Here is a 13130-nt window from a genome sequence, read left to right as displayed (position 1 = left end):
ATTTTTCTAGGGACCTCCATTGTTCCATCTCAAAATAGGTATCACGCCTCCTGACAACTACTGAATGCCAGTTATAATAATTAGTACTTCTCTCAGTGTTAGTAATAGCATAGGTAATACTATTGGTGCCTACTAAGACTCAAGTATGGGAACCACTAGGACTCCCAGCCTCAGTGATACAAAGTTCAAGAAGGAGTGAGGTGGAAAGCTGTTTGCCTGAAGAACACCCTTAACTCTCTCCGCACCGATTTCCACCACTGCTTCTGTCTCTTTGTCACAGAGCTCACTTTTTCTGCCTCCTTTATGGCCAAACATGGGAAAATACAAAACTTTTCACTTCATTACTTCAACAAAAAGTGGTTAAAACCCAGGGGGTTTTGAAAGACCACAATTAAGGAAATGCATCAGCATCACTGCACACCTCTGTTGGTGTTGGGTGCCCCTTCCCCAAATCCCTTGGGCAATTAGATTTAAGGAGGATTGGCACAGCCCTTTCCTCCAACCCTGAAGGAATGTACCAGTGTGGAGTCCTCCCTCTCCCCTCACTGTCCAGCCTGCAGCATGGACGGTGATAGGGACAAACCTAACTATCAGCAATTAATATGCAGAGGCCAATGTTGAACATGACATCTACAGACTGTGAAAAGTGTCTGGGAATCATGGACACTCCTATTTGTTCATGTCCATTCTTTTCCCCATAGCTGTGGACAATGGGACAGATCTTCCCTGTATGCCACACAGAGGGGTACAAAGGGGTGTCCAGAGTCATGCACACAGCATTCACCTCCTTGAGCTAGCCAGAAGGCCTCAACACACCCAGCTCAGCCTTCTTTTAGACCCACTAGGAGTGGGTCTAAACAGACATGAACAGTTTTCCTCAACCCTCACTTAATTTGGGGGGAGGGAAGACAAGACGCTCTGCACACTGGGGGCACTTCCAGATGGCTTTTCTCCTAATGCCACGCATTGGTCACACACAAGTACCTCTGCTCATTCCTCTTCTCAAGGGATGTGTGAGGGAGAAATTTTCCACTGCTGTAGTTGTGAAAGCAAATAAATGTTCCACACTGCTGATAAAACTCACCCTCAAAACAGACCCAGTGAATTCCTCTCGGCTGCGACTTAGTAACAGTAAAATGGCCAAAGTTGACAGAACACAAGCTCTTTATCCTGGCATAAGCATGACCCTGGCCACCTTCCTCTCCCAACACTGGCTGACGGACCTGTGCAGAGCCTTCTTTCCATCTTGGAAAAATACCACAACACTTTCTGGATGCCTTCCTTCCAAGGAGGAAGGTGGAAGCGCCTCAATCTTGGCCACTCCCTTAGGTGAGCAGTGAGTGACCTACAGGTCAGTGAAATATTTGTGGAGAACAGACTTCATGTTTCTCCAAGGACCATTTAACAATGCAATGCCAAGTCCAGACCTAGATGAGCCTCTGTGGAACCTCCCTTGGCATTCACCTTCCCCTGGAAAAGGTCAAGGATTTTAACTCTATTTCACCCTTTCAAATAAACTCAAAGTCGACTTTCACTTTTATCAATGCTTGTAGTTCTGTCTTCTTTTCTCACCAATCTGAGCAGCTGGCAAGAAACAAGACAAATACTTTTCCATGTTTACTCCTTTTCCATTCTTTGGCATACAATAATGGCATACTGACTGTGGTCTTGAAATAACCAGAAGCAATTATCTAGAGCCTGAAAATCAAGAAATGAACAGTTGAAAGAGCACTGGGAAAAATGTTGATAAGAAAAACAAAGCTGGGAGCATCATGTTGCCTGATTTCAAGCTTTACTACAAAGCTGTGATCACCAAGACAGCATGGTACTGGCACAAAAACAGGCACATAGACCAGTGGAACAGAGTAGAGAGCCCAGGTATGGACTGCAACTCTATGGTCAAATAATCTTCAACAAAGCAAGAAAAAATATCCAATGGAAAAAAGACAGTCTCTTCAATAAATGGTGCTGGGAAAATCGGACAGCTATGTATAGAAGAATAAAACTCAACCATTCTCTCACACCATACACAAAGATAAACTCAAAATGAATGAAAGACCTCAATGTGAGGGAGGAATCTATCAAAATCCTGGAGGAGAACATAGGCAGTAACCTCTTCGACATCAGCCACAGCACCTTCTTTCAAGATATGTCTCCAAAGGCAAAGGAAACAAAAGCAAGAATGAACTTTTGGGACTTCATCAAGATCAAAAGCTTCTGCACAGCAAAGGAAACAGTCAACAAAACAAAGAGGCAACCCATGGAATGGGAGAAGATATTCGCAAGTGACAGTACAGACAAATGGCTGATATCCAAGATCTATAAAAAAAACTCCTCAAACTCAAAAAACAGATAATCACATCAAAAAATGAGCAGAAGACACAAACAGACACTTCTCCAGAAAAGACATACAAATGGCTAACAGACATATGAAAAAATGTTTATCATCATTAGCCATCAAGGATATTCAAATCAAAACTACACTGAGATACCACCTTATACCAGTTAGAATAGCCAAAATTAACAGGACAGTAAACAACAGTGTTGGAGAGGATGTGGAGAAACGGGAACCCTCTTACACTGTTGGTGGGAATGCAAGTTGGTGCAGCCACTTTGGAAAACGGTGTGGAGATTCCTCAAAAAAATAAAAATAGAGCTACCCTATGACCCTGCAATTGCACTAATGGGTATTTACCCCAAAGATACAGATAGAGTGATAAGAATGTCTATAGCAGCAATGACCACAATCGCCAAACTGTGGGAAGAGTCAAGATGCCCTTCAGCAGGTGAATAGATAAAGAAGATATGGTCCATATATACAATGGAGTATTATGCCTCCATCAGAAAGAATGAATACCCAACTTTTGTATCACATGGATGGGACTGGAGGAGATTCTGCTGAGTGAAATAAGTCAAGCAGAGAGAGTCAATTATCATATGGTTTCACTTACTTGTAGAGCATTAGGAATAACATGGGGAACACTAGGAGAAGGAGAGAAGTGAGTTGGGGGAAATTGGAGGGGGAGACAAACCATAAGAGACTGTGGACTCTGAGAAACAAACTGAGGGTTTTGGAGGGGAGGGAGGTGGGAGCGAACCTGGTGGTGGGTATTAAGGAGGGCACATATGGCATGGAGCACTGGTATAGTACATAAACAATGAATCTTGGAACACTGAAAAAATAAAATTAAATTAATTTTTAAAAAAAGAAATACCCTAGTTAATGAGGCTTATCTTTGCAAATATAAAAAGCTAAAGAGATGATCATTTGATTAATCTATTATATATTCTCTTCCTAATTCACTCACTGCAGAGAATCAAAGCCAGCAAATACGTGTAAAATTTTCACAAGTTACAACCAAGTGAATCTTTACATGTTTGGAGAAACTCTGAAGGTGGCTACTTCATTCATAACTCTCTGACAAGGTCAGCCATGGAACAAGCAGGAGTGCATTTCAGTCTCAGTACAAGCATGTGAGGTGGGAGTATCAACCCACTTTATGGCCACAAGCCTGGTGCCAAATTTCCCAGGGCTCTGAGACCAGTGAGTGTGGGCTCAGCACTGGATGCCAGACACTCAGAGCTCCGCCAGAGTCCTAAACCTTTCTCCGTGGCTTCGATTCCTGTCATTCTGTAAAGATGTAAAAACAGAGGCCAGTGTGCATTTTTTTTGGAACTCCAAAACCAGTGAAAACTCCACATCTACTTCCTGCATTCTGTTACCACAAAACATAAAACATAACCTTAAAATCCCAAAACGTTAATGGGAATTTAAAGACACATAAACACTCGAATGTTTACTATGACTCCCCAGCATGTGCAAAAACATTACAGCTGCTGACAAAGGAAAAAGGAACAAAAGGAATTTCTCGAACACCCGAATCAGAACTGAAAGTATAGGCCTGGCTATGCTTTTTAAAAGCCATGTGATATGTGATTCACGACTTCTGGGTTCTCGTCGTGCTCCAAGTTTCTGACTAATTCTCATTACTAAGTGCTTTATATTGGCAGGGTTATGTTCTTCCTTTCCTTAGAGTTGATTTTTTTTTCTGAGTTATTTTCTAACTCCAATGTATCTTAATATTATGGCAATGTTCTCTAGCCTAGAATAAACTTGACTCAAAATGTTGAGTATTCCATCTCCCTATAAGGAATTATAATCCAACGGAGTTTAGAATCAGCAAAATATTTATAGGACAGTCAGAGATAAAAGAGAAATATGTAAGTATAGAAATCACACACGCAAAATTTTTTTAAGAAGTTCCTATTATAAAGCCTGCATGTTTTAGTTCTTAATGTGATTTGCATTTGTTTGGCTTCCAGCGGTGATTGGCTTGGTTGCTGGGGGACTGGTGTTGCTGCTCCCAGAGACCAAAGGGAAGGCTTTGCCTGAGACTATTGACGAAGCTGAAAACATGCAGAGGTAGGGAGCTCAAATTTCTCCATACACATCTGGGCCAACTCTGTAGCCAGTTGGAAAAAAAATCTGAGGTTGAATTTATACCTCATACCATCCATTGAGATCAAGTCACATGAGATCAAAGACTGGAAAACACAAAGAAACAGTAAAATAATGAACATACCATAGAAAAATACTCGTGCTTTCATAGTGAGGAAGGTCTCTGTAAGTACAGAAAAAAAAAAATCCAGGACTAATTTTTTTAAAGATCTATAAGTTTGCTTTTATAAAAACAAAGAATTCTGCATTGAAAAACTAACAGAAGCTAAAAAAAAATAATAACAACAAATGTGGAGAAAATATTTACTCCTCTATAAGGGACTAATTTTCTTACTATATAAGGAGCTCTAACAAATCCATAAGAGAACCACACAGAAGAAAAAATGGGTTAAGGATTTGAACATATAATTCAGTGAAAGGAAAATAAAAGCAGCTCTTAAAGATATGAAAATATGCTCACTTCCTACATAACAAGAGAAATATGAATGAACACCACTCCTCACAACTTAGATTGTTGAAGACCAAACCACTTGGTAACATTGTTTTGGGGAAGAATGTAAGGAAACAGTGTCCTACGTTGCCTGTGGAAATACACAGTTGAAATCTCTATGATGGCAATATGACAAAAATATAAAAAATGTGTATTTATTATTTTAAGATTTTTATTTATTTGAGAGAGAGAGAGAGAAAGAGCACAAGCAGAGAGAGCTGCAGAGGGAGAGGGAGAAGCAGACCCCCTACTGAGCAGGGAGCCTGATGCAAGGCTTGATCCCAGGACCCCAGGATCATGACCTGAACCAAAGGCAGATGCTTAATCGACTGAGCCACCCAGGTGTCCCTGTGTGTTCCTTTTTACCGAGCAATTCCATACTTCCAGGAATTTACATGTACAAAATGACATATGTACAAGATTACTATTTAAGACAATTTTTTTATGTAACAAAAGATTGGAAACAACCTAAATGCACATTGATTAGGAGTCCAGTTATATAAATTATGGTCCAGTTAAATAAATTATGTCAGTAAAATACTATACAGCCATTAAAAGAAGAAGGCAGCTTTATACACACTGATAAGGAAAGTCCCCTAAGATACATTGCTAGTTTAAAAAAGGGGGACACCTGGGTGGCTCAGTCCGTTAAGCATCCGACTTGATCTCAGTTTAGATCTTGATCTTGGGGTCCTGAGTTCAAGCCTCACATTGGCCTCCATGCTGCGTATGGCAACTACTTGATAAATATATATATTTACCTGTATCTTTACCTGTGTCTTTGGAATAATATGCCAGAACCAGAATGTTGGCTGTCTGTGGGTTCAGTGGCTGTAGAACACAGGTGGGAGGGATTTCCAGTGCATACCTTTTTCTACTTTCTGAATTTTGGACCATGGGAACCTATTCAAAAATTAAACTTAAGAATGTCTAATGAAGAAAAACATAGGACACACTGCCCACAATTTCTTCATGCAGTATGCTTAGATGTTTTTACTCATTTTAATTGTATTCCAGTTCTGGCTTGCTGGGACCATGAACTGAACTGAATTTTATCCGTTCTACACAATGTTCCCATTTAACACACTCGGCGCCCATGCAGATGGGGCTGCAAAGAATAGCTGTGGTCTAAGGCTTTTCCTAGAACTTGGAGCTCAACATTACAAAAGGCCTTTGAGCTCAGCCAGAGGTCACACACTGGTGACCCACAAGACATCAGGGCCTCAAGGGCTTTGCTTGACACACATGGTATTTTTAAAGTGGGAAATTCCACATAAGCTGGATTTCCAGGATCTGTTAAAGAAAAAAAATTCCAGGGATTTGGTAATCCAGAGCAGGCATTTCCTCTTGCTGGTAGTTTGCAGGAGCTGCAGGGTTGGCTGGAGGCTTGGAAGGGCATGCCTGTTGGAGGAGGCACAGAGCCACATTCCCCGCTATCTCGTGCCTAGCACATTTATTATTTCTGCCTGGTGTATGCAGACATTTGAGCTTGAGATCCTTGATCTAGACCAACTGTCCCCCAGTCCCCCATATCTCTATCTCAGTGAACCTTCCCATGCACATGAGCCTCCCTTTGGACACAGACTGTACCGCATTTACTGTTGTATCCCTAGGACTCAGCACAGACCAGGTGCTTCCCATATAGCTGTGGACTAAATGCTGAGCTCCTTCCACAACATCTCTAATCGTGGGCTCTCCAGGCTTGTGCAGCAGCTCCAAGCTGGGAAGGCAGTAATGTGTTGTGAGGAGGAGCCTGGGCTGTAATCTGTTAGGCCAGGTCCTGACATTTCCCATCACGTGGTCTTAACTCTTCCAAGCCTTGATTTCTTCATCTGTAAATGGGGACAACAGTTTCTACTCATTGGATTTTTGTAATGAGATACATGCATGGAAAGTGCCTGGCTCTTTGGAAATGTCCAATAGCCATTCTATTATTCACGGAAGTTTCCACAGCTGCTTTATAAAACAGGTGATTTTGTCCCTAGATGACTGAGTGGAAATCAAAGTTTAAAACATATTCTGAATGGTTTTGAGATAGGGAAGCATGGCTCGGTGAGAGACACAGACACATCTACTTGTAAGAAGTTTCCCATCAGGCTGGTTCATCCGGTTTGGTAGATGTCACCAAGATTATTCCTGCTATTGGTTTATATGCCTTCTCTTGGTGTGATCTACAGATACTTTTATGTGTAGATCTTCTCTGTGATCTACAGATACTTTTATGAAGATTTGTGTTGCTGTTGTTGCTGTTGTTATTATGACTGCTGCTGTTGTTGCTATTAGTGTTACTGTTGCTGCTGCTATTGTTGCTGTTCCTGTTGTTGCTGCTGCTATTGTTGCTGTTGTTACTATTGTTGCTACTACTGCTGCTATTGTTCCTGTTGTTGCTGCTGTCATTGCTGTTGTTCCTGTTATTACTATTATTGATGCCATTGTTCCTATTGTTGTTGTTCTTATTACTATTGTTGCTGCTATGGTTGTTACTATTGTTGCTGTTGCTATTGTTGCTGTTGTTGTTATTATTGTTACTGTTGCTGCTGCTGTTCTTACTGTTGCTATTCCTGTTGTTGCTGTGGTTACTATGGTTGTTGCTGCCATTGTTCCCATTGCTGCTGCTCTTGTCGCTGTTGTTGCTGCTATTGTTGTTGTTATGACTGCTGCTGTTGTTACTGTTACTATGACTGTTGCTGCTGCTATTGTTGCTTTTGTTGCTGTTGTTACTATGACTGCTGTTGTTGCTATTGTTAATATGGCTACTGTTGCTGCTGTTGTTACTGTTGTTGCTGCTGTTGTTACTATTGTTGCCGCTGCTGGTGTTGTTGCTGCTGTTGTTGCTATGGTTACTATTATTTCTGCCATGGTTCCTGTTATTACTATTACTGCTGCCATTATTCCTGTTGTTGTTATTGTTGTTACTATCATTACTGTTGTTCCTGTTATTGCTGTTGTTCCTGTTGTTACTGTTATTGCTGCTGTTGTTGCTCTGTTTACTGTTGTTGTTACTGTCTTTGTTCCTATTGTTGCTGTTTTTGTTGCTATTGTTACTGTTGCTGCTGCTGTGGTTCCTATTGTTGTCACTATTGTTGCTGCCATGGTTCCTGTTATTACTATTATTGATGCCATCATTCCTGTTTTTATTGTTCTTGTTACTATTGTTGCTGCTATAGTTGTTGCTATGGTTACCATTGTTGCTGCTGCTGCTGCTCTTGTTGTTGCTGTGGTTACAGTCATTGCTCCTGCTGCTGTTGCTATGGTTACTATTGTTGCTGTTGCTATTGTTGCTGTTTTTGCTATTATTGTTACTGTTGCTGCTGCTGCTGTTCCTGTTGTTGTTGTTGTGGTTACTATGGTTGCTGCTGCTATTGTTGCTGTTGTTGCTGCTATTGTTGCTGTTGTTGCTATGACTGCTGCTGTTGCTGTTGTTGGTGTTGTTACTATGGCTGCTGTTTTTACTGTTGTTATTATGACTGCTGCTGTTGTTGCTCTTGTTACCGTTGCTGCTGGTGGAGTTGCTGTTGTTGTTACTGTTGCTGCTGGTGGTGTTGCTGTTGTTGTTATTGTTGCTGCTGTTCCTGTTGTTGCTATTATTGCCGTTGTTGCTGCTGTTGTTACTATTATTGCTGCTGGTGTTGTTGCTGCTGTTGTTGTTCCTATTATTCCTGTTGTTGCTGTTGTTACTATCATTGCTATTTTTCCTGTTGTTACTATTATTGCTGCTGTCATTGTTCCTATTGTTGCTGTTGCTGTTGCTATTGTTACCATTGATGTTGTTGCTGCTGCTGTTGTTACTGTTGCTGCTGCTGCTATGGTTCCTGTTGTCACTATTGTTGCTGGTGTGGTTCCTGTTATTATTATTACTATTGTTACTCTTATTTTTCCTATTGTTGTGGTTACTATTGTTGCTGCTGTTGTTGCCATTGTTACTATTGCTGCTGCTATTGTCACTGTTGTTACTATTGTTACTGCTGCTATTCCTGTTTCTGGCATTATTTCTGTTGTTGCTGGTCTTCCTGTTGTAATTATTGTTTCTGTTGTTGCTGCTGCTGCTTTTGTTGTTACTGTTGTTGACATAGAGACCCTGGGAGCACCACCAACTTCCTTGGGCCCCTATATCTGGAGCCTGAGAGAACCCTAGCATTGCCAGAGGATTTGGGTGGGCTTCTGCTATACCCCCTCTCTCAGACTGGCCCAGAAGCTGAGACAGGACTAAGCACCCCCAGGTGGGGAAAATTTTGTGAGGAGCTGGGGAACATGGGAGCAGACCCACTCCATATTTTAATACTATTATCAGGCAGAGCATGTCCAAAGGGCATGACAGGGAACAGCAGGATGAAGAAAACAGCATTTCTATAATGAGTATCTGCAACTTCCTGGTATTCATAAAGATAAGATGATTGAGAAAATTTGCAATTTGGTTTTTCACTTGCCCAACTGTTGGAAAGTAAATAAGCATTGGTAAGAATAATTTCTAAAATTGTATTTGCAAAGACTGATGACAACAGTGTCTAGATTTTGCAATCATCATTTTTAACTGATATAAGATTAAATGTAGTCCTTATCCACATCCTTTATTACATAGAAAAGTGACCACTTTAAGTAAGGAACATAGGCCAGTCCCATTCCCAGAAGAGCATTTTTGGAACTGTCCCATCACATAAGTTACTCACCAAGCTCTGTCTATTTTCTTTTTAGGAATCACCACTCAGAACACTGCAATACTGTGCCTAGACAAAGTTTATATCCATTTGTTGTTCCATTTATTTCTTACCTCTTTATTTTGGTTTTCAGCTTCCTCACAATTTCTTTATCCCCTCTCCGTGTTTTTTATTACTGCAGACCAAGAAAAAATAAAGAAAAGATGATTTATCTCCAAGTCAAGAAACTAGACATTCCCTTAAACTAAGAAGAGAGACCACTCTTGCCATGGCCTTGCTGTGATGATACAAGTCCAGAACAGATGTTTCTCCAAGCACCACAGAGCCCATGGAACTCAACCTCACTCCCCTTTGAACCCTACTAACTTAGGTCTGTAGCCAAATAGAGTTTGTTGTCCTACTGTATTAAAATCTTCCCATAGGACCAGATCCTACCAAACCCTACCAGCTCACTCTGTTCCCAGCATTCCTAGGACAGTGCTATTGGGGTGCTGGGAATTGTTTTCATCTTTGTATTTCTTTATTTTATTCCTTTCTCCACAATGGTATCAAACCAAAACACATAGGGGAATTGTGGGCCAGGAAAACAAAATAGAAAAGATCTGAAAAACAATTAAGTGGAAACATAGAGACCCTGTTTTCTTAAACATATAATACAGTTAAACAATATCAAGTTGTCTGGAACATTAGGAACTTTAAATTGGCCTTTCAGTGTCATGTGTGAAAAATTTTAAAATACATTCATTATTATGTGGGTTACACTTTAAAGGAACCTAAAGTGAAAGAATCAGAAATGCAACCTGAGTAATCACTAAATCTCCTCTATTTAGACTGAATGAGTACAAATGTGTGCTTTTTACAAAAAATCTTGACAAGAGTTTGACAAAGAGCAGCATTGAAGTTGGCTTATTAAACCAACACAGTAATGTTTCACTCCGATAAAAATTGCTCTAAATTTGTGGTTTTAAAAATTATATTAATATTTTACCAAGATAATATAGTAAATAAAAACTTTTAGACGCTAAATACTTCAAAGCCTATAATGAAAAACAGAAGTTCCTTACTCTATTCTTCTTCTATCAATGCCTCTGGAATAATTTTCAACTATTTTAGCTGGATTTTTTTCCCCTTGTGATTTATCTTTATATAGCTGAATAACTAGCTTTAAATTGACAGTGTTTGACTTCTTAGGTTTAAATATTACATTACCTATTTACCTTTTTTTATAAAATACAAAGGTTTAGCTTTCTTCAGCTTTCTCCTCATCCCAGCATACAACTTCTCTCTTCTCTTCAAACTCTGTGTTATCACATTTTTATTCAATCAAAAGTTGACATTCACATTGTTATGACTGTGTAATTATTTTTAACAGCTGAGCCACATAGTATATAATGATCACCTCTACTCTTCCACAGCATTTTATTTCTCTTGGGCCTCGGTTTCTATTGCTTGTTTTCTATATATGCACCATCACTTTCCCCCCAATTATCTGATAAAACAATAGATCTCTCAGTGCATTCAAACACGTCTCTTTCTTCCAGGGAGCACTCCCACTTTCTAAACACACTTGGAGCCTGCAGCCCTTCTGGTCCAGTGTAGCCTGGCTGATATTAAGGCTTACTGCCCAGCTGTTGTCCCGGGCTCTCCTTTCCCCACCTTCCTGAGCAATCCCAGTGCCTCTTTCTTGGGTGGGATTCCCTGTGTCATAGGTCAGAAGTCTTCCTCATTCTTGGTCTTCTCCCTCATTTTGAGGAAGCACATCTCCCAGTATTGTCCTGAGAAAGAACGCATACTTGTCCTAAATTCTCTTCTGTAATGCTAGGTGTTACAACTACACATTCCTGGCTCTTTGCCACCTGGCTTCTTATAAGGCTCTACCAATGGGTAGCATCGGCCAGATAGGAAGATAGGAGCAAGAGAAGTCTTTCTTCCATATCATGAAGGTGTCTTGGGCAGCTGCAGTAACAGCTGCTGGCCACCTGAACCAAAGGAATGTGGGTTCCTGGTCACAGCTCGATGGTAGTGGGGCAGTTTTAACAGCAGTAGCAGCAGGAACATCATTGCCTCATTGACTTCAAGGCAAGAACAGGGTCTCAGGCCCCAGCCAGAAGCAATTGCTGTTTCCCAGTCTTATGTATACACCCTCTTCTCTCTCTAGCATAGCTTTCTCTCTTTTGCTCAACAATTTTGTAAATGAGTTCCTGTATCAAATTGTCTCTCTCTGAAATACCTACAGTGGTTTCTGTTTTGTTGATTCAGCATAAATTAATATTCTATTTGGGACCACACCCAGGAAATAGATATCCAAATAAGAAAATCTGTAGTTTGTTAAATGATGTGATTGGGATTGAACACATTGATGCCATAATTGCCAGGGAAAAGTGAGATACTGACAGTATCTATCTATGACATTCAATCACAAAACAGTTACTTAAGTTTAAGCTGTGACTGCCCGAAATGAAGAACCTATTTAAAGCAAGACTTTGGGAGGCCAAGGGACTGCTGGATTTCATCACCACACTGGAGTCTGTTGCCACAGAATTTCTGGGATAGAGCCAATTGCTTCTGACTCCAATGGAGAAATTTTAAAACAGAACGCAAAAACTTTAGGCTTTCAAGCGTCAAGTTGAGGCATTGCCAGAGAAATTGGGAGGTCCTTCTGATGGCCTTTCAAGACCTTGAGTTTTGTAGAGGCAAGGCTGATACCACTGAAAAGCAGTCTCAAAATTTGAACTTATGTGTTAAGAATTATATCACAGATTAAATTCAGAGCCTAGACATGCCTCTGAAATGTGAATTGCAGAATGGATAGGAAGGAGTGGACTCCTGAGAAATGAAATAGAAACTGTAAGTGGACACAAATGAATCTGAAAATCTTGAGCCCCCAAGTCCCCTGAACCTCCTTGGCCAAAGAAGCAATGCTTCTCTTCCTTTCTGTAAAACAAAACCACTTTCCCTTGTTTGAAGAGTTTTAATGACCTCATCTTACACAGTTACCTTAAGAGGGGATGACAAGACACCTTAAGACCCACCCACCATATTGTGCCCAAATATGCCTAGAGTAGATTCCAGCATGTCTCAAGAGAAGAAATAAGAAGTTTGGGGAAGAGATACCTTAAAACACACAAAAAGAATTTCAAGATTTTGTAACATCAACAGAAATCTGGGGAGAAATTTAAGAATGAATTGTAGTGATACCAACCCCAGGAGAATGAATCAGGTCCAATTTGTCAAGACGGGTGCGCTAATCTAAGATTCCAGGTTTAATGTACCAGGTGAAACACCTGGCATTAGTTCCAGTAGTTTTCAGACCAGAAACATTAGAAAAGATATAAAGGAGTATTTCCATTATTTGAAATAAGAAGGACTTCTTGGGCAAGAATAAGATCTAAGAGACGTAAAGTAAAAGACTGACTGATGTGACTATGCAAAACAAGACTAAACTAAATGATGCTGGCTGTGTAACTCACACACATCACATGAACACACACACACACACACATACACACACACATCCCAAAAGCAA

The 13130-nt window shown here is 40.4% G+C and overlaps 1 protein-coding gene across 1 annotated transcript in view; it reads left to right on the top strand.

Moving 5' to 3' along the window:
• The window catches only part of SLC22A2 (solute carrier family 22 member 2), a 32120-nt gene extending 20299 nt beyond the window's left edge, over nt 1-11821 (top strand). The window contains exons 10-11 of the mRNA XM_047735010.1: nt 4324-4423; nt 9786-11821. Of these exons, the coding sequence (XP_047590966.1) occupies nt 4324-4423; nt 9786-9852 (167 nt within the window). The 3' untranslated portion in view covers nt 9853-11821. The remainder of the gene's footprint in view (nt 1-4323; nt 4424-9785) is intronic.
• Nucleotides 11822-13130: the final 1309 nt, after the last annotated feature.

The sequence above is a fragment of the Lutra lutra genome, chromosome 6 (assembly GCF_902655055.1).
Source record: "Lutra lutra chromosome 6, mLutLut1.2, whole genome shotgun sequence".
Taxonomy (NCBI): Eukaryota; Metazoa; Chordata; class Mammalia; order Carnivora; family Mustelidae; genus Lutra; species Lutra lutra.
The sequence above is the reverse complement of the archived record's forward strand: the minus strand, read 5'-3'. Positions and strand labels throughout refer to the sequence as shown.